The sequence below is a fragment of the Panthera tigris genome, chromosome D3, assembly GCF_018350195.1.
Source record: "Panthera tigris isolate Pti1 chromosome D3, P.tigris_Pti1_mat1.1, whole genome shotgun sequence".
NCBI lineage: Eukaryota > Metazoa > Chordata > Mammalia > Carnivora > Felidae > Panthera > Panthera tigris.
In genome coordinates, this window is record NC_056671.1 from 43,787,289 (window position 1) to 43,808,795 (window position 21,507).

General features: G+C 33.7%; 1 protein-coding gene across 4 annotated transcripts in view; it reads right to left on the minus strand.

Moving 5' to 3' along the window:
• ROCK1 (Rho associated coiled-coil containing protein kinase 1) overlaps nt 1–21,507 on the minus strand; it is a 175,524-nt gene that overhangs the window by 125,483 nt on the left and 28,534 nt on the right. For all 4 annotated transcript variants that reach the window (XM_042961918.1, XM_042961917.1, XM_015534773.2 and 1 more), the window contains exon 2: nt 10,495–10,576. In XM_042961918.1, coding sequence (XP_042817852.1) covers nt 10,495–10,576 — 82 coding nt within the window. The remainder of the gene's footprint in view (nt 1–10,494; nt 10,577–21,507) is intronic.

Below are 21,507 nucleotides of genomic sequence, written 5' to 3' on the forward strand. Positions count from 1 at the left end.
ATTTACTCCAAAATAATAAACGTATATATTTTAAAAATCAATCTTGTATTTCTCATAGAATTACCATATGACCCAGCAATTCCACTTCTAGGTATCTACCCCAGAGAAATGAAAACACAAGTCTACAAATACTTGTTCACAGTCATAGCAGGATTATTCATGGTAGCCAGAAAGTAGAAACAATACAAATGGTCATCAACAGATAAACAGATACACAAAATGTGGTAGGTATATTTACTCAATGGAATATTATTTGGCAGTTAAAAAGAATACATGCTATAACATAGATAATACATTGAATAAATCATGCTAAGTCCAAAAAATGTCACAAAAGACCACATATAATTCCATCTACAGGTAATGTTTATTACCTATAGGAAACTAAATAGACATAAAATAGATTAGTCCTTGCTTAGGGCTGGGGAAATTAGGGAAAAATGCAGAGTGACTGCTAATGTGTATGGGGTTTATGAGGTTATGAACTGTTCTTAAAGTGACTAGTAATGGCTACACAACTAAAAATACACACAAAACAATGAATTGTACACTTTAAATGAATGAATTTTACAGAATATAAATTATATCTCAATAAAGCTATTTAATGAATCAATCTTGGGTTTGGCAATGATTTTTATGCACAACACCAAAAGCACAATCCATAACAGAAATAATTGATAAATTAGACTTTCAAAATAAAAAACTTCTGTGTGAAAGACTACATACAACCTTTTGAGTCTGGAGGTGGAGCTTATTGATCACCCTGACCGTAAGTATGGGCAGAACAAGTAACCAGATTGCAAACGACAGGTTTTGGAAAGGGAAAATAGTAACTTTCCAGCCTGACAGACACTATTTTAAACCAAGTGATAAAAGTTAACATTACCAGTGATAAATCATGATCGTATCACAGAACCAGAACCCCAGTCTAACATCAGACAAACACAAATTGACTACAAAATACCTGATCAGTAATCTTCAAAACTGTCATTAAAAAAGGTTATAAAAAATAAGTAAAGACTGGGGTGCCTGGGTGGCTCAGTCAGTTAAGCATCCAACTTCGGCTCAGGTTATGATCTTGCGGCTCATGAGTTCAAGCACCAGGTCAGGGTCTGTGCTGACAGCTCAGAGCCTGGAGCCTGCTTCAGATTCTGTGTTTCCCTCTCTCTCTGCCCCTCCACCACTCATGCTCGCTCGCTCTCTCTCTCTCTCTCTCTCTCTCTCAAAAATAAACATTAAAAAAAATTTTTTTAAATAAGCAAAGACTGAGAAACTATCACAGACTAGAGGAGACTAAGAAGAAATGAAAACTAAATACAATATAGTACTCTAGATTGGATTCTGGAATCAAGAGCTTAGTGGAAAAACTGGTATTTAAGTATTTAACTAATTAACAGTAATACACCAATTTTAATTTGTTATTTTTGCCAATGAGCCATGGTTACAGAAGATACTAACGTTAGGGTAAGGACATACAGGAATTTCTATTTTTGCAACTCTTCCATAAGTTTATTATAACATAATTTATTTTAAAAATAAATAAAGAGGATACTTAACATTTCTTTTTAAAAAATCTAATTTAGTGGTATTTTATTTGTAATAGCTTCAAACAAGCTTTTGTAATATACTAGGTCACACTGCATAGTTTATTCAATTTTATGGCTATTTTTAAATTTCCAACTTTTATACCACCTTCTGGTATAAAACTGCATTTGGCACTAAGTATCAAAATGCAAACTGGATATAACTTTTGACTCAGCAATTCCTGGACTCACTCCAAAGAAAGGAGCAGCAAGTACACATCAAACCGTATGTAAGAACTTTCATCACAGCCTTATTTATAATAGTGAAAAACCGGAAGGACCCTAAGTGTCCACCACTACAGAAACAGTTTTTTTAAATTAAGATATATTCATTAAATGGAATACACATATTCATTTTTAAAAATGTATTATCTATATTTATTGACATAGAAAGGTATTTTGCAACTTACTTTTCATGGAAAGTATCACACTGTGGATAGCTGAAAGATTTCACCCATTGATTTATGTTTGTGTTCTAACTTTTTGACCTAACAACACAGATTTGCTATGATGAACATTCCTGCACACTTATAGAGCTGTTTTTGCAGGATATATTTAAGTAAAAGATTAGGTTATGCTCATGAACATTATTAGTTTTAAAATACACTGTCCAACTGCCCTTCAAAATGACTGCACAATTTTCACTCTCACTTAGCAGTCACCAATCCTAGGTATTATTCTTTCTTATTTTTCTCATTCAGATGTGGGGGGTAGGGGAGCCTATTTCTTATTTGAACCCATATTTGTTGAAATACTAATGGATTTGTTCAACTGTTAACTACTCAGTTGTCATTTACAGATTTTCTCCTTTATACTACATATTCAGTTACTGTGTCCATTTAAAAAAATTTTTTTTCTTATTGATTAGAAGGCTCTCTTCCTATATTAGAAATATAATTCTATTAAATACATTATAATTCTTTCAGTTTATTAGTGTTCTTTAAATATTTCTTTCCTTACATAGTTTTGATAAGGCAAAAATCTGTCAATGTTTCCTTTACAGTTGCTAGTCCTCAAATCTTGCTTTTAAAAAAAGACATCCCCCCCCCAAAAAAGACATTCCCTACTTGAAGACTATAAATATAATACATTTAAATTCATCTAGTACCTTATGTCTTTACATTTGAAACTGAAATTCATTTTCTCTTCATATGGATATCAAATATAAATTACTGAACAATCTACCTTTTTCCCAATGACACTAAGTGTCATGTTAAGTTTACTTCAAATTTTCATATAATTAAAAAGTATGCTTCTGGACTCTCTTTTGGTTCATTTCCTTCAAAAATTACTATTTTTCTTATATTTCAGTATACAGTTGAAGAATTAATCCCAATATATTAGGACTACAATCCTGTTCCCATCTCCCCAAAACAGAGATACATTCACCATTCACGTGCTAGAGTTACCAAAATATGTAAGCCATTTACAGACCTAATACACAGACACACACACAGACACACACACACAGACACACACACACACACACACACACACACACACTCTCAAACTTGTCAAAACCTTAGTACATTTCAATGCTTTCTGGCTGAAATATGTCCCACATTAATGCATGCTCATTTTTATACCTTCATACTTAGCAGTGGAGTTTTTAAATGCCACTACCAAATGGTAGTTTTACATTTTTATCAGAAGAACCTGAAAATGGAATTGTATGCTAATCACAACACATGATCAATATTATGTATTTATATCTTCTTCTTCTCACATTTATCCTTCTTAAATGTAGAATAGCATATATAGGTAGTACATAAATTGTTTTTATCATTGTTGCTCCTTAGAATTCCCCAAAAAGTATACATCTCTAACTACATCAAACTTTGTATTCAAAGTAGATAAAACGGTCTTTAATTTTACTATAGATAATGTAATACTCATCTTCAATATTACAGTGCATGATTTTACAAATATAATGAGATACTCTTAGGAGAAACTAACCACCAACATTAAAATAAGGGGTTTTCTACAAGTCATAAAAATGTGGGATGCTGTGTTTGAATTATTATTATAAGAGAAATATATAAAAGAAAAAGTTTTCCTTTTTCTATTGAGCAGTATGTACCTTTTGTGTAATTCTACAAGCAGCTAAGGCAAACAGACTCAAGTTGTTTTTACTTCTTTAGATGAACAATGGATTCACTGACAATATCAGCATAATATGCTGAACTGAAAATAATTTATTTCTCCTTCATGTTTTTTAATACAAGATAACTGCTTACTGATTTTGATCACCAGGCAATGAATAGCTAATTTAAAGGTAACAGTAACATTTGGTTACCATAATAATCATTTAAGAAGCAGAAAGGTTTCATGATTTTACAAATCTTAAAAGCATGGAAAAAAAAGCATTTTATGTTTTAAAACATGCCAGAGTAAAGACATATTAAAACTTCAAGACAGTGGAAGGAGGAACAAACTTTCTAATGATCATTTATGCTTGTTTGCGTATAAACAAATACCTAATGTTTAATCTCATTTTTGGAAGGAAAAGAGAAAACAGAAGTTAAACTCCATTTTATGAAACATTAAAATATTGTATGATTGGTTATGAAATATAATTACTTGGAAAAATAAAAACTTAAGATACAACCCTTTTACAATGATAAATGTAAATTATCCTTTGATATAATGACTTAATATAATGATACATACAATGATTTACACCTTACAATAACAGAAACTTCTGAAAGAAATTTATTTTCTACATCTCAACCAAAATTATTTTGTTCTTGTCATATGTGGCTTGTTTGTTGATCTTTCTGTATGCTTGTTTTTGATTTGATGATTTTATGTGGGTGGCTTTCTTTTTAGAAATCACTATTCTGAGAAAGTTTAACAAGGACTAAATACGTATATCAATTCTAGGCTAGTGTTCCCATCTGGAAGAGGAAGACATGAGCCCCAAGGCTTAGGGTGTAACTTAACATCTTATTTTGAACAAAAGATCAAAAGCAAATAGGGCAAAGTATTAACTACTAATTTATTCATAATCATGGATATGTAGATATGTATTGTATTATTATCAATTCATTTGAAATATGTGGTAATAAAAAACAATTTAAAAAGACAATGATCATATCCAAACTCTACTAACAAAAGGATACTTTCTAGATCATCTCTAACAAGCCAGCATTTAAGCTCTAATACATTAACAAATATTTAATGAGTAACTAACATTCAGTCAGGTTTTGCTATACAAATATAAATGCTCCAGGTTTCATGACACTTTCAATCTACTGATGAGGGAAGGAGAAGAGGAATGGATACGAATCAAATAATCACAAAAATAAATATAACCTAACTGTGATGAGTGCACAAGATGCCATGAAAGCACATGCCTAGCAGCAGTATATCTGACCTAGCACAAGGGGCTAGGAAACTAAAGTGAAGCCTAATTTGAAATTTAAAGGATGACTCTTAAGTTGGATGGGGTTAGAAGGAATTTTAGAAGAAGAAGGGCAACACTGAAAAGTACTGTGGAGATGATATCTAAGTATCTTCTAAAAAGTAAATGTAAGCTGTATGGTGGAGGTGTAAGGAAACAAGGAGTAGCAGTACAGATAAGAATGTAACTTGGGGGTGCTTGGGTGTCTCAGTTGGTTAAGCCTCCAACTTTGGCTCAGGTCATGATCTCACAGTTTGTGAGTTTGAGCCCGGTGCAGGCTCTGTGCTGACAGCTCAGAGCCTGGAGCCTGCTTCAGATTCTGTGTCTCCCTCTCTCTCTGCCCATCCCCTGCTTGTTCTCTGCCTCTTTCTCTCTCAAAAAATAAACATTAAAAAATTTTTTTTTAAATGTAACTTGAAAGGTTATATAGCAAACTGTATGAAAGGCTGGGAGTGAGATTTGACTTAAGCAATTTGCAGTCACAACTGAGGGAAGGAAAAGAGCATGCAATTGGCATCTAGAAGGTAGAGGCCAGGGATACTGACTGGTAAACATACAATGCAAAGGGAAGCCCCTCCTGCCAACAGTGTTATCTGACCCAAAATGTCAACAGTGCCACTTTAGAAACACTGGTCTAAAATGAACTGAATGCTTTTTGTTTCACAATCTCTATCACATCCCAAATGCTAACCAAATCAGGCTTTTTGGTCACAACTAAACTCAGAATAGCAATTACTCTCATTATTTTGTCAATAAATAAATTATTGGCAAAGCAAATAAAAATGTTACAACTGTTCTGTATGCTTTTTTTTAAAATTTTTTTTTCAACGTTTTTTATTTTTGGGACAGAGAGAGACAGAGCATGAACGGGGGAGGGGCAGATAGAGAGGGAGACACAGAATCGGAACAGGCTCCAGGCTCCGAGCCATCAGCCCAGAGCCTGACGCGGGGCTCGAACTCACGACCGCGAGATCGTAACCTGGCTGAAGTCGGACACTTAACCGACTGCGCCACCCAGGCGCCCCTGTTCTGTATGCTTTTATAAGTAGACACAGCTGCTATGCTATCAATCCTAGAGTTAATATGTCACTTATGTAATCTATATTAGAAAAGCTATAGTATGTTACCATTAAGTATCATTTCTAGGGTTTTTTTGTTTGTTTTTATCCAAACAAATGCTATCATATTTTTACTCTCAGGTTCATGGAATTTCTCACACACTGCTCTTCCCTCCTCTATTATCTTTTTTTAGACTGTTAGATTTGTTTAATAAGTTTGCTTTTCTACTAACATAATCATCAATCTTATACCCCAAATCTCAGTGGCATTCATAATGGTTTACAAATATAGAGTCATAATCACTGTTCCCAAATTTTCTCTTTCTCCTCCTCCCAATGCACTCCCCTAAACATGTTTCTTCTAAAATGTGACTAACTCCCACCATTTTATTTGGATCTCTAACCCTGACTTAAAATTCACCTTAAAATATTTATTAGTTATGTGAGGATGATAAACATTTTCTTTGTTGTCCTTATCATTCAGGTATCATACACCAGAGTCCAGAAAAGCAAATCTTTATATTTAACGAATTATTCAGTTAAATGGTCAGATTGTTTCCCTTTTAGTCTGTAAACATTCTTCAATACAAAGGGATGAAAATTAACAGCTTGTAATATAATTAGGCCTGAAGTTTAAAATATTTCAAACTGCTATACTTTAAAGTTGTTACACTCTAGTAAGACTTTAGCTGAATTACTGAAGAGAATGATTTTATCCCATATTCCAGGTATATTTTTAGATCACTATGTATGATAACTATCAATAAAAACCAATTTAAACATTCACCTTTAGTAAAAAATTTTGATGTACTCAATAACAAAAGCTATAAATATCCATATAATTGCAGAATGTAAAATATGATCATCCCCTGAAGATCTATTACTCTGTGTGAAATACAACTTGAATTAAAGGGGGATGTTATGTCATACAGACAGAATGATACAGTGTACCCTTTTGTGCCTGGCCTTTTCCACTTACCACAATGCTCTTGAGATTTACTGACGTTGCACATATCAGAATTTACTTAATTTAATTTAATTTACTCCTGTTTACTACTGAGTATTCCATTATATGGATATACCACTATTTGTTTACCCATTTACCAACTGATGGGCATTTGAGCAGCTTCCAGTTTACAGCAATTTTGAATAAAGCCACCTTAAACATTCTTATAGAGGTCTCTGTGTGTACATTTGGTTTCATTTCTCTTGGATAAATACCCAGAAGTGGGATTCCTGGGTCATAAGGTAAATGCATGTATAATTTTATAAGAAAAATGCCAACTGTTTTCCAGAGTGCCTTACCATTTTACAAACCACCCAGCAACATGCCAGAGTTCAATTTCTCCACATTTTCACATATTCTTGATATTGTCAGCCTTTAAAATTTTAGTTATTCTTATAGATGTGTTATGGTATCTCACTGTGGCCGTAATTTGGAACTGCCCAATGACTAAACAATGTTGCATACTGGCCAACTGTATGTCTTCTCTGGAGAAATGTCTATTCAATTGACTTGCCTATTTTTAAATTGGGTTGTCTTTTTATTGTTTCTTTAGTTGCTTAAACTTTAGGTATTATATCTAAGAAACTGACTAATCCAAGACCATGAAGATTTATGCCAATGTTTTCCTTTATAGAGAGTTTCATAGTTTGGTTCTTACGTTCTGAATGACTTTTGTATATGGTGTGAGTTAACAGTCCAACTTCATTCTTTTAACTATAGATAACTAGTTGTCTGAGCACCATTTGTTGAAAGACCATTCTTTCCCTTTTCACAGGTTTTGCAACTATTTTCTCCTAGTCTATGGCTCTTATTTTCATCTTCCTAGCAATGTCTTCTGAAGAGAAAAAGTTTGAATTTTGATGAAGTCTCATCTATCTTCTTTTAAAAGTAGTCTGTGCTATTTGGGTCCCATCTAAAAAATTATTGCCTAACCAGTCACAAATATTTTCTGTGTTTTCTTCCAGAAGTGCTATTTTAGCTTTTAAATCTAGGTCTATGAAAAATTTTGAGTTAATTTTTACATATGGTGTGAAGTAAGGCTTGCATTTGAATTACCTTGTCGAAAATAAATTGATGGTTATGTATTTCTGAAGTCTCTATTTTGTTCTATTTATTTTATGTATTTATTCTTTCATTAATATATACTGTCTTGATCTTGAAATCTTGTAGTATTAGTTCTCCAACTTGGCTCTTACTTTCCAACATTGCTTTGGCTATTCCAGATCCTTCACATTTTCATATGAATTTTAGAATTGCTGGTCACTTTAGAGAAAAAAAAAGGCTTCTCAGGTTCTGAGAATAAAGGATTCTATTTATCAGTTAATATGAGGACTCTTAACATATTATTATTGAATTGTCCAATCCATGAACACTGAATATACATTCTTTTTTTTTTTTTGGTCTTCTGTAATTTCTCAGTAATATGTAGTTTTCAGTATACAAGTCTGGTACATATTTTGTCAAATTTATCCTTAAATTAGCCATGTTTTTGCATCTTTTATAAACAATGCTATATTTGTTATGTCAATTTCAAATCGGTTATTGCTAATATAAAGAAATAGAATTGCTTTTTGCATATTAATCTTCTAATTTGCAACTTTGTTGAACTTAATTAGTTCTTGTAGGTTTTTTGGTAGACTCTTGAGATTTTTATGTATACAAAAAAGCATGTTGTCTGAATTTTTACTTCTTCCTTTTTAATCTATATGATTTGTTTTTATTTTACCTTACTGTACTGTCTAGAACTTCCAGGACAATGTTGAATGGAAGTGGTAAGAGCAGACAGACTTGCCTCTTCATGATCTTAGGAGGAAAGCATTTGGTCATACACAACTAAATACAATCTAACTGTAGGTTTTTTTGTGGATTCTTTTTATCAGGGTAAGGAAGTTTCCTTAGTTTTCAGAGAGATATTTTTAAATCATGAATGGATACTTAATTTTATCAAATGCATTTTCTGCATTTCCTGAATGATATTATGGATTTTCTTTTTTAATACATTACTATGGTAAATTACACTAATTGATTTTTGAATCTTAAATTTTACAGTGCAATCCTGGTATACACCCTTCTTTATCACAATTTTTACATAATGCTAGATCCAATTTGCTAAAATTTTGTTATGTTACTCTGTACTTTTCTCCAATTTAAAAACTAAACTATTTAAGTTTATCAGTTAAAAATTTACTTTAGGCTTTATACTTTCACTTTATTTTACTTATTTCTACTGTGGCTTATGATATTTCTATTTATAAAAATATGTAATATAAAGGCATATTTACTATTATAAAAGTAATAATATTGTATAGTAAAATGAGTAATAGCTTAAGAAAGCATGCGTTCCAATCTTTGCTAGCCTATTTTACAAAATCATACAGCACCCCCCCCTTGTACTAATAAGCATTTATTCTATGCCTCCCATCAAATAAGAAATGGTCAAGATTCTCCACTTTTTTAGGTTTTTTTGCTCTATTTTTGAGTACATTAGGTTGATAAGCAAATGTAACAGTAATAAAATGGTCCTGTAACTTCAGTAAGATGTGAGAAATTAAGAAAACTTATACTTAAAAAGTTCCCAATTCAGACTCTGGCACCAATTACAAAATTAAATCAGACTGAATATTTTTATAAAAAAGAAACTTAAAAAAATTAAATTGATTAAACTGATTTAAAAAAATTAAAATTCTGAGGCAAGATTTCAAAGCGTAAAAACGATATAGAAATAGAACGAAGTAAAAAGATTTTACTACTTAGAAAAATAAAATTTTCTAACAAAACATATATAACTAAAATTAAATTTTAACATATTTTAAAACCAGCCTAACCCAAATGTATCACTATGTACAGAAAAGAAATAAAGAAATGGAGTGGGAATATTATATATCCAAATCTTATTGTCATTTTTTAAGATTAAAGTTTAAAACTATCTTAATAAATTCTTTAATCAAGTTTTAATTGATTAAATCTAATATCAAAATCCAAAAAAGTTTTTAGAAAAAAAAATCTGTAAAACCTAATATATAAGCCACCTTCCATGGAGAAAATTCTCATTATCTCATTGGTAGGAGAGCTTTTCATATGCAATCTGTTCTTACCTGCAGGTATTGAAACAGCTAATAATTTACAAAAGAAAAATAAAGAATAAATATAACACTATTGAAATTCAATATGCATGTATGTATATGATTATTTTAACTTACTTATTTTAGTCATTAACTTTTCGTTCCCTTTTCTGCAAAATATTTTATAAAATATTATAAAATATTCTCCTGTTAGGCATTCATATTAATAAACTAATAAAGTTTCTTTCTTATTTCCTATTATTTTATGTAGGAATTACTGATGAAATAACCAAAGAGTACACAGAAGAAAAAAAAATATTGGCCTGAATTATCTAATATTTCATTATATAGAGTCTGTCATTAACCTCCACAAAAAATTACTTACATCTGCTTAAAAAGTTGTCAATATTTTTGTTTTTTCTTAAGGCAGGAAAATCCAAATCATATACCAAAGCATCCAATCCATCCTAAACAAATAAACAAACAAACAGTTAGTTTTTGGATCATACTATGAACACTTTCCTTTTTTATGAGTAAAGAATAACACACAACACAAACATTTTGTTTGTCCTCTCATACAACTTGCATTCAACACCTTTTACAAGATTACATGGGAAGAAGAAAAAAATTGTTTTTATTTATTTCACATATAGATTTTTTACCTTCTAACTCTCCCAGTCTGAGAAGCAGCAAAATCACTATAAACTCACTACATAAGACTTCAACTCATGCCCTTTCCCTTTGAAATTGAAATTCCATTTCCGGGGCGCCTGGGTGGCTCAGTCGGTTAAGCGGCCGACTTCGGCTCAGGTCATGATCTCGAGGTCCGTGAGTTCAAGCCCCACATCAGACTCTGTGCTGAGCAGCTCAGAGCCTGGAGCCTGCTTCAGATTCTGTGTCTCCCTCTCTCTGACCCTCCCCCGTTCATGCTCTGTCTCTGTCTCAAAAATAAATAAACGTTAAAAAAAAAAATTAAAAAAAAAAAAAAGAAAAAGAAATTCCATTTCCCATGAAATTGTACTTTCACTCCCCCTCCTACATTTATCTTTATTTGAGATACTCATCAAAAACAAATGGTGTACATTTGTGACTATAAATATTTGACAAGATAGTAACTAAACAGTGACTGTTTGGTATAAAATAAATTCTGCATTTAGATAAATTTTTAATTATAAAAATATATTGCATTTTCATAAGAGTTCTCTTTCTGTGAAGCACTTTATAGGACAACCATTAGTAAAGGACAAACAAGGGCTTTTACTTTTAGGTGGATTTTTAAATATTATCTCAGCAAGTGCAGAGCAGTGTGAAGGTGTACCAATCAATGCTCAAGTGGGAACACATCTATTCGGGTTATATCCATCTTGTGGCAGGAGCAGGAGGAATATTCAGATAATCCCAAGTAATCTTCATTTTATTTAGCTGGGGAAATTTAGCAGAGCCCAAGAATAAAAACAAAAGCAACAAGGGAAGACACACCTTCTGCAGACCCCGTACAGTCATGTTCATAAAAGGTTGAAGGAAAAATTAAAGCCAGAGGATATGCAGACTTTATACTTTGTGTTAAGCCACAGGTGTGATCACTCAGCTATTTTAGAACACAAGTACTTAAAATATTTCCTTAAGAAACCAGAAAGCAGAGTCAAATTTACACACACTTTAAAATATATCATTGCATAAGTTGGAAACTGAACATGGAAAAAACAGGTAATAATACCAATGCTGTTGATTGCTTAAAAAGACCAATCCATTTGATACTGGCTTTTCAAAATATACAGGTTTGTGCAGATCTGAAGAAAAAGCTCCTCCACTAATGCAAATTCATCTATCTTCAAGATACATTTCTTCCTAATGGCTAACAGACACATAAAAAGATGCTCAACATCACTCAGCATCAGGGAAATACAAATCAAAATGACAATGAGATACCACCTCACACCTCTCAGAATGGCTAAAATTAACAACTCAGGAAACAACAGATGTTGGTGAGAATGTGGTGAAAGGAGAACACTTTTGCACTGCTGGTGGGAATGCAAACCGATGCAGCCACTCTGGAGAACAGGTTCCTCAAAAAATTAAAAACAGACCTACCCTATGACCCAGCAATTGCACTACTATGTATTTATCCCAAGAATACAAAAATGCTGATTTGAGAGGGCATATGCCCTGTATCTTCAAATAAACTGTTTATAGCAGTGCCATTAACAATAGACAAATTATGGAAAGAGCCCAAATGTCCATTGACTGATGAATTAAGAAGACGTGTGTGTGTGTGTGTGTGTGTGTGTGTGTGTGTGTGTGTGTGTATAATGGAATATTACTCGGTGACCAAAAAGAATGAAATCTTGCCATTTGCAAAAACATGGATAGAGCTAGAATGTATTATGATAAGCGGCATCAGAGAAAGACAAATATGATTTCACTCATATGTGGTATTTAAGAAACAAAACAGATGAACATAGGGGAAGGGAAGGAAAAAGAAGATTGAAAAAAAAAAAAAAAACCGAGCAAACCATAAGAAACTCTTAAATACACATAACAAATTGAGTGTTGCTGGAGGGGAGGGGAGTGGGGGGATGGGCTAAATGAGTATGGGCATTAAGAAGGGTACTTGTTGGGATGAGCACTGGGTGTTACATGTAAGTGATGAATCACTAATTTTACTCCTGAAACCATTATTACACTACATGTTAACTAACTTGGGTTTAAATTAAAAAAAAAAAAAAAAAGAAAACTATGGGTGTCAAAAAAAAAAATACATATCCTAGACTCTTCTAAGCAATTTGAATATTTCTGGTAATTCTTTTTACAGAAAAAAAAAAAAAAAAAAAACCAACCAGAACCTTTATATGGAAACATGATTTTTAGAAAGGCCAGCTGATGCTTGGTCTAATCTAAACTGAAAAGCCAAACCAATAAGTATGTGAATTCACTATTTTCTAGGAAAAGACAAATATGAATTAAAAAAAAAGACTTTTGGGGCGCCTGGGTGGCACAGTCGGTTAAGCGTCAACTTCAGCCAGGTCACGATCTTGCGGTCCGTGAGTTCGAGCCCCGCGTCAGGCTCTGGGCTGATGGCTCGGAGCCTGGAGCCTGTTTCCGATTCTGTGTCTCCCTCTCTCTCTGCCCCTCCCCCGTTCATGCTCTGTCTCTCTCTGTCCCAAAAATAAATAAAAAACGTTGAAAAAAAAATTAAAAAAAAAAAAAAAAGACTTTTAAGTTAAGGCAGAAACCACAGTTAATATCTTGTTTTCTCCCACAGCACCTTGCAGAATGACCTGAACAAGTAGGCATAAAATGTACATTTAAGCCAGTGATTTTTATGCTAAACAGCAAAGGTATTACATTATTCAAGAAATACTTTTCTCAGATTAGATACTAAATGTCAGTGCATCGGGTTACTCCCCAAAATTAATCTATAGAGTAGTCCAAGTACTCCTGACTACACAATAAAAATTTTAGGCAATATTTTAGTACCTTAAAGTTGTCTGGAAAATGCCTGTACGTATAAAGCAATAATCTCAACATATTTTATAATAACTATTATTTTAATAGTTTATAGTAAACAACTACTTCCAAAGATACTTGCCAATTTTAAAAGATTCAGAACTAAATTATAATAGCTTAAATTGTTTTTTACTATCACATGAAACATTAAAAAATGTGGGAAATGTACATTAAATTTTACTCATATGCTCTCTTTGGTAAATATATTAAAGCAACTGCTTCCAATCTTACTCCATGTAAGTTTTTTGTTGTTGTTGTTTTGGGGTTTTTGTTTTTTTGGTTTTTTTACTAAATGTTAGGCACAAAAAAATCTCAAAAATTGCCTTGTTGAACCACTTCATCTTATAGCCAGGACAAATAGCAATCAGAAATATTGACTTGTCCAATACTAGCTAGCAACCTGTATCAGAATCAAAATGTTAACTCCTAGTTAACTAGTTATAAATATAACATGACCATGATAAAAATATGATTGAAAAAATCCTGAATATCTCAAAAATGAAATTAGGAATTGAGAATATGTATATTTAAACTCAAGCTGTATTGTTAAAAAATTAACAGAAAACCACAAATCATTCTTCTAATTATAACTAGAAAGGTGTCTGGCTAGGACTCAAACTTGTTTTCTCTACTACTCTTTCTCCTACTCTTTCTTCTGCATGACCTTCACTAAACTACCTATAAAAACTGACAGTTCCCCTTGTCTTATTTTTTACTTCAATCTTCAAGCTAGATTTCAAGTGCTTTGAGTAAGCTAAGCCCCAGAACTAAGCATCACATTTTACTGATAACACAGTAGATAGTAAGACTATTGGTTCTCCTACCTCAACGATTATTTCCCCCTTCTACCTTCCTAATTTAACTTCAATTTTGTTCAAGCCACCCAACTTCCTCCACAAGACTATGAGCTCCCAGAAGTAGGGAGATCTTCCTCAGCATCAGGAGGATGGTTCTGATTAGTGTAATCTAAACCAAAATGGTGGCCCATTACTCTTGCCAATGTTCACTTTAAATACAGGAAGATGGTAATAAGCTGGCACATGAAACATGAGGGAAAGTCTTCAGAAGGATTCTGGGGGAAATTTCTTCTCTCTTGAAAGTGATACATGTAAGAAATATCTAGGGATGCCTGGGTGGCTCAGTCTGTGAAGTGTCCAACTTAAGCTCAGGTCGTAAGTTTGAGCCCTGCTCGAATGTGCTGACAGCTCAGAGCCTGGAACCTGTTTTGGATTCTGTGTCTCCCTCTCTCTCTGCCCCTCCTCCCCCATTTGTGCTCTGTCCCACTGTCTCTCAAAAATAAACATTAAAAAAATTTTTTTAAAAAGAAGTATCTTCCTTTCATGAGAAAATATCATGTCTGTATGTGACACCTCAAATAACAGCAGCCATCTTGCAGCCTCAAGGGAAGTTGGCAGAGGACAAAGCCAAACACAATGATAATGATAGAGCCAAAGAATGGAAGGAACCTGGGTCCCTGATGATGTTTGTTGAATCACTGAATTAACCTACTCTGGAGCCAGTCTACACATACCTGAGAGAATGAATTGTCTGACTCAGCGTGCATTGGATTTTCTATTTCTTATAACTTAAAGCATCCTCGCTGAAATACTTAATAGCAGGGGTTCAATAAATGTCACTGCACTGAAATACAATTAACCAATGCATGAGCTATAGGACTTCTTGCACTGAAAGGGCAAGAGAACTGCCCATTTAATAGGACAGGGGAAAGATGGGGCTGACAAAAGTGTCACTCTTTGGTAAATGTTTGTATAACTGAACAGAACTATGCAGATGAAGGATTTTTGAGTCATGCTTCATAATAAAATGAATTCCAGATGGGTCAAAAGAATTCAAATAAATCAAAAGCATTTTGAAGAAAAAAAAACAGTATATTTGCATGCTACCGTTGGGAGGACAAGTCACATAAACTTTCTGAGCCTGTTTTCTCCTCTGTAAAATGAGAACAGTAACTACCTACAACTCATAATGGATTTGTGAGAATTAACTAAGTATGTAAAGTGTCCCTTAAGAGTCCTACTTCCCTCTCTTTGCTTTATTTCCCTGACATTTGAAAGTTCTACATATTAGCCTCACTACTGCTAGAAGTGACATAAAGAGAAAAACAGACATTTTAGTCATGTGGTCATAAAACCCTAAGAGTAAATCTTAGGTCACTGTGCTATAAACCCTTCTCCAACATCGTAATCCTGCTTTTTTTTTTTTTTTTTTTTTTTTTTTTTTTTTTTTTTTAACATTGGATATCTCACTTTTGCTTGGCCACAGAATTTGATCATACTTTTGTTTATGGAAAATCAGCTGTCTCCACTAATTATATGGTGAGTAGGTGTTTGGACCTAAACCCTACACTTTTAATTTTATAGTAATTTGAGATGGTATATGGCTTTTCAGGATTGTCCATAAGCAAAATTTATATGCCTTTTATCAGAAAAATAAAATGAATAAGAAGGTATTCTAGCATAATCTAAAGCATATACAAAACAGACGCTAAGAGGAATCAAGACACTGTGGTGGAGGAGAGGTATGCAGGCTTCCACTTTAAAGCAATAGATAAATTACACAAGGAATGAATGTCTATCTCCAACCATAAATCGGGGCAAGGAATTCTGACTTTTATTCAACACTCTACAGTTCTGTAAATGACAAGACTTCCCCACTTCCTACAGTCCATATTCTAGTATCAGAACTCGACCTTAACAGAAATTAACATTCCCCCAAGTACAAAAACAATTTACAAGACATAACAGCCAAAACATGTAGTCCTACTGCTCCTTCACTTTATTATTTAGGCATGAAGAAAAGCTACCCTCTGCTTTCACAACATGCCCATCATATATAGTTTAATCATCAATTTAAGATCTGAAGAAGAGAGGACACATAAAAGAGGAACCAATGTCAAAGAATTACAATAATTAAATTCTTTGCTACTCATAGCTTAACAATGATACAGCAGTATATTTTCAAAGAAGCTAGTCACATTGGGGAAGTACTTTCACATAAACACATAAAGGCAAGTATAATTAATTACAAATATAACATTTTACAAGAATATCCAAAGAATGAACATGTCACATTTCCTAAGATGCATTGTTATTATGAGCAAAAGATCGTATAACAAAACTTAAGCAAAAGGAGAAAATTATTCAACTAAACATTTTTACAAATTTTTGTTCTCTACAAAAAATAAGAATCCTATGCATAATATCATTTAAGATTAAATCCATCAGTAATAATATATTTAAGATATGAGAATATAGGGGCCCCTGGGTGGCTCAGTCGGTTAAACCTCCAATTCTTGATTTTTGGCTCAGGTCATGGATCTCATGGTGCCTGACACTGAGCCCTGAATCAGGCTCCACAATGAGTGAGGAACCTGCTTGGGATTCCCTCTCTCCCCTCTCTCTGCCCCTCCCCGGTTCACATGCTTGCTCTCTCTTTCTCAAAATAAATAAATATTTTTTAAAAATGAGAATATAATGGCAGTAGGAAAGAAGATATACTATATATACAAAACATTCACTTCTAAGTAAAAGTTTAAAATCTAACTGGTTACCATTCTAGACCTAGACATTTTTTTAGAAACTACCAAAAACACATTAAAACGCTGGCAGTAAAACCAGGTTCTCTGAAAACCAAACTACTTCTAAAACAAGCTAACCCTTGGTATTAAAAGATTGATTGGAGTCTGGGTGGCTCAGTCGGTTGAGGGTCAGACTCTTGGTTTCTGCTCAGGTCATGATCTCATGGTTTGTGGGTTCTAGCCTCATGTTGGGCTCTGTGCTGACAGGATGGAGCCTGCTTGGGATTCTCTCTCTCTCCCTCTCTCTCTTACCCTCCCCTGCTCATGCTCTCTCTCAAAAAAAAAAAAAAAAAAAAAATTGATGTCAAACTTTTTTCTTAATTCCCTATGCTGTAATTTTTATCTGACTTGCTTTATAACTAGAAATCTGTACCTCTTAATCTACTAGCTTGTTCTCTGTATTTGAGTCTGTTTTTTCATTCACTTTTTCAGATTCCACATATGAGTGAAATTAGTGTTTGTCTTTGACTTATTTTGCTTAGCATAGTACCCTCTAAGTCCATCCATGTTGTCACAAATGGCAAGATCTCATTCTTTTTAATGGCTGAGTAATACACCAGTGTGTGTGTGTGTGTGTGTGTGTGTGTGTGTGTGTGTGTGTGTGTGACATCTTCTTTATCCATTTATCTACCAATGGAAACTTGAGATGCTACCATATCATGGCTACTGCAAAAAAGGATTCCATGAACATAGGAGTACATTTATCTTTTCAAATTAGTGTTTTCAGGGGCACCTGGTGGCTCAGTCAGTTGAGAGTCCGACTTCAGCTCAGGTCATGATCAGGCGGTTCGTGGGTTTGAGCCCCGTGTTGGGCTCTGTGCTAACAGCTCAGAGCCTGGAGCCTGCTTCAGATTCTGTGTGTGCCTCTCTCTCTGCCCCTCCCCTGCTCATGCTCATGCTCTGTCTCTCTCAAAAATAAAAGAAAAACATTTTAAAAAAATTAGTGTTTTCCTTTTCTTTAGTAAATACCCAACAGTAGAATTGCTGGATCATATGGTATATGTATTTTTAATTTTTTGAGGAATTTCCATACTGCTTTCCACAGTGGCTGTACCAATTTACATTCCCACCAACGGTGCACAAGGGTTCTCTTTTCTCCACATCCTTGTCAACACTTATTTTTTCTTGTTTATTTGATACTGGCTATTCTGACCAGTGTGAGGTGGTATTTCATTGTGGTTTTGATTACACTTCCCTGATGATTAGCGACTGCTGGCCATCTGCATGTCTTCTTTGGAAAAATACCTATTTACATCCTCTGCCCCTTTTTAAATCAGATTTTTTTATGTTCTTTATATATTTTGGATATTAACCCATTATTGGATATATCATTTACAAATATCGTCTTCCATTCACTAGCTTGCCTTTTTGTTTTGTTGATGGTTTCTTTTCCTTTTTTATTTTGGTGTAGCCCCAATAGTTTATTTTTACTTTTATTTCCCTTGCCTGAGGAGACCTCCATAAATATGCTAAGACCAATGTGTAAGACATTACTGGCTATATTGTCTTTTAGAAGTTTTATGGTTTCAAGTCTCACATTTTAGTCTTTAATCCATTTTGAGTATATTTTTGATAGTGTAAGAAAACAGTCCAGTTTTCCCAGCACCATTTATTGAAAAAACTGTCTTTTCCCCATTGAATATTCTTGCTTCCTTAGTTGTTGATTAGTTGACCACACAGGCATGGCCTTATTTCTAGGCTTTCTATCTGTTCCACTGATCTTTCTATTTTTGTGCCACAGTACTACAGTGGATTACAATAGTTTTGCCGTATGTATCTCGCAATCTGGGATTATAATACCTCCAGCTTTGTTCTTCTTCCTTAAGATTGCTTTGGCTATTTGAGGTCTTTTGTGGTTCCATACCAATTTTTGGATTATTTGTTCTAGTTCTGCAAAAACAAAAACAAAAAAAACAAAAACTGCTCTTGGTATTTTGAGAGAGACTGAACTGAAATCTGCAGATTGCTTTTGGTAGGGTGAACATTTTAACAATACTAATTCTTCCAATCCATGAGGTGTATCTTTCCATTTGTCTGATGGAAACGATGTTTTGGTAACAGAAAATATACCATTTAAAGAAAATATATGGGTACATTTTGCCTTCTTCACTATATAAAAAGAGAAGGAATTTCGCAAAATTAAGCAGTGATATGAAAATGATAATAGAATTTCCTTAGGAAATTTTAACAAATTCTGATAGTAAATGTGATTAAAATCTGTTAACTAGTGAGACATTACTACATACATCATACTCCCTAAGACAATTATAGTACAAAAAACATATATATTCTATGTACTTAGTAAAACATACAGTGGCTCTTTCCAATCAGTCTCTAGCTATACCTTTCCAGCCTCATTTTCTCCATATGCAAGCATCTAGGCTTGGGCCACAGTATGCTCCAGCTATATGCCAAATGGTCATGCTCACTCTACCCCACTGCCTTTAAACCTGCTCTTTTCTCCAGCTGGAATGGGAACATTACTTAAATACAAATGCCTCAAATGTTGCTTACTTTGTGCTGCTTTCTCCAACAGTCTGAGAAAATATTAATAAAGACTTCCTATGTGCTATTACAGGAATTATTGTATTTATATTATAATTATTTATAAGTCTGTCTCCTCCTCCATAGAAAAACAGCAGTAATAATAACAGTAATAAACACTTCCTGTATCTGGAAGTAAATAATACAAGTGTTATAACTAGGTACTACATGATCAGAGAAAGGGCAGTTTAACCAATTTGGGTCTCATGGAAGAGATGAAATTTGAGGTGGTCCTTAAAAACAGAATTTAGGAAGAATAAAATGGAGGTGGGAAAGGCAATCTAGAGAGAGGAAAGGCAAGGAGAATTCAGAAATGAGAAGAGAACGCTCTGGTCCTGGAAGGGTGAGAAGAAGGACATATAGGAGTCAAAGTTGTGAAGATGGGTTACAGAATGTGTATTAAAGGGATAACATACCAAGTTAAGAATTTGAGTATTTATATTCTGATATCCATTTGGAACCACAGGAATTTTGGGGGGAAAGAGAGTGACATAACTGGTTTTAATTTTACTAAAGCCTGGCAATGACAAAGATGATAAATTTGAACAGGAAGAGACAGGTATAAAAAAAAAGAGCAATTAGGAGGAAACTGCGGTAATACCAGCACAAGAAGATAAAAGTCTGAACTGAACTGGAGCAACAGGAATGGAACATTAAAAACAAAAGAATCTAGTGAGTGACTAAAAGAGACAGGAAAGGTTAAGAATGATATGTGATTAGAAAAATGATTATATATCTTCTATTTTAAGTGAGTACTGCCTTCATTAACCAAGGCAGATAATATATTTTGGAAAGAGAAGATAAGTATTTTAGATACACGAATTTGAGGTCCCTGAAGAATACCATTTTATGGTAAATGAGATGGCAGTTGAAAACATGAGTTTGAGTTCAACAGAGTGACTGGACTGTGATATGGATTTGTATTTCATAAGAACACGCTTAAATCCAAGAAAACATATTCAATTACCCAGTGAGTATAAACAATGGAAGAATGGAAAAAAAGTAAAGAATAGCACCGTGGGAAACACAAACATCTGAAAGGTAAGCAGAGCAAAAATGGCTGACAAGCAGTCAGAGAGGTGAAAGGAAGATATAATAGCATCATGAAAGCTGAGATAACTCTAGAACTTAAAAGCAGAGTAAAATACCATAAGAAAGTCAAATGGAATGAAAAATGCAAAAGAAGCCAAATAACTTGTAATTAAATATTACAGATGATGGCTGCACAATGATGTAAACGTACTTAATGTACTGTACATGCAGAAATAATTCAAATGCTAAGTCTCACTTATATATATTTCACAGTTGTTTTTAAAAAGTCACTGTCGGACACCAACAAAATGGTGGACTAGGAAGCTCCAAGCTCTCATTCCCCAGAGGAACAAAACAAAACAAAACAAAACATCCCAGAAGCTCTCTGAACCAACTTTGCAACAGCTCAGAAAAACAATCAAAGGTTTAGAGTAATCAAGCAAATGTCCAGTTAAGTAAAAGCCATCTTCAAATGGTAGAAAGTTTTGCAACATTTTCACTCACTCTTATCCCACTTCTTCCAAATGAGTAAAGGCAGCCGATGGGTTCTCACTTCCCCCATCTTGAATCAGAGGAAGCAGAGTAAGATCATATTGGGAAGTTATTGTATATCTCTGTTGTAACCTGTCTGGGGGATGCCTTAAAGACTAAGGCAAGGCCCTCATCTAAGACAGGCAGAAAAAGCAGTGGGCACTGGTCATGAAACATACCAAACAA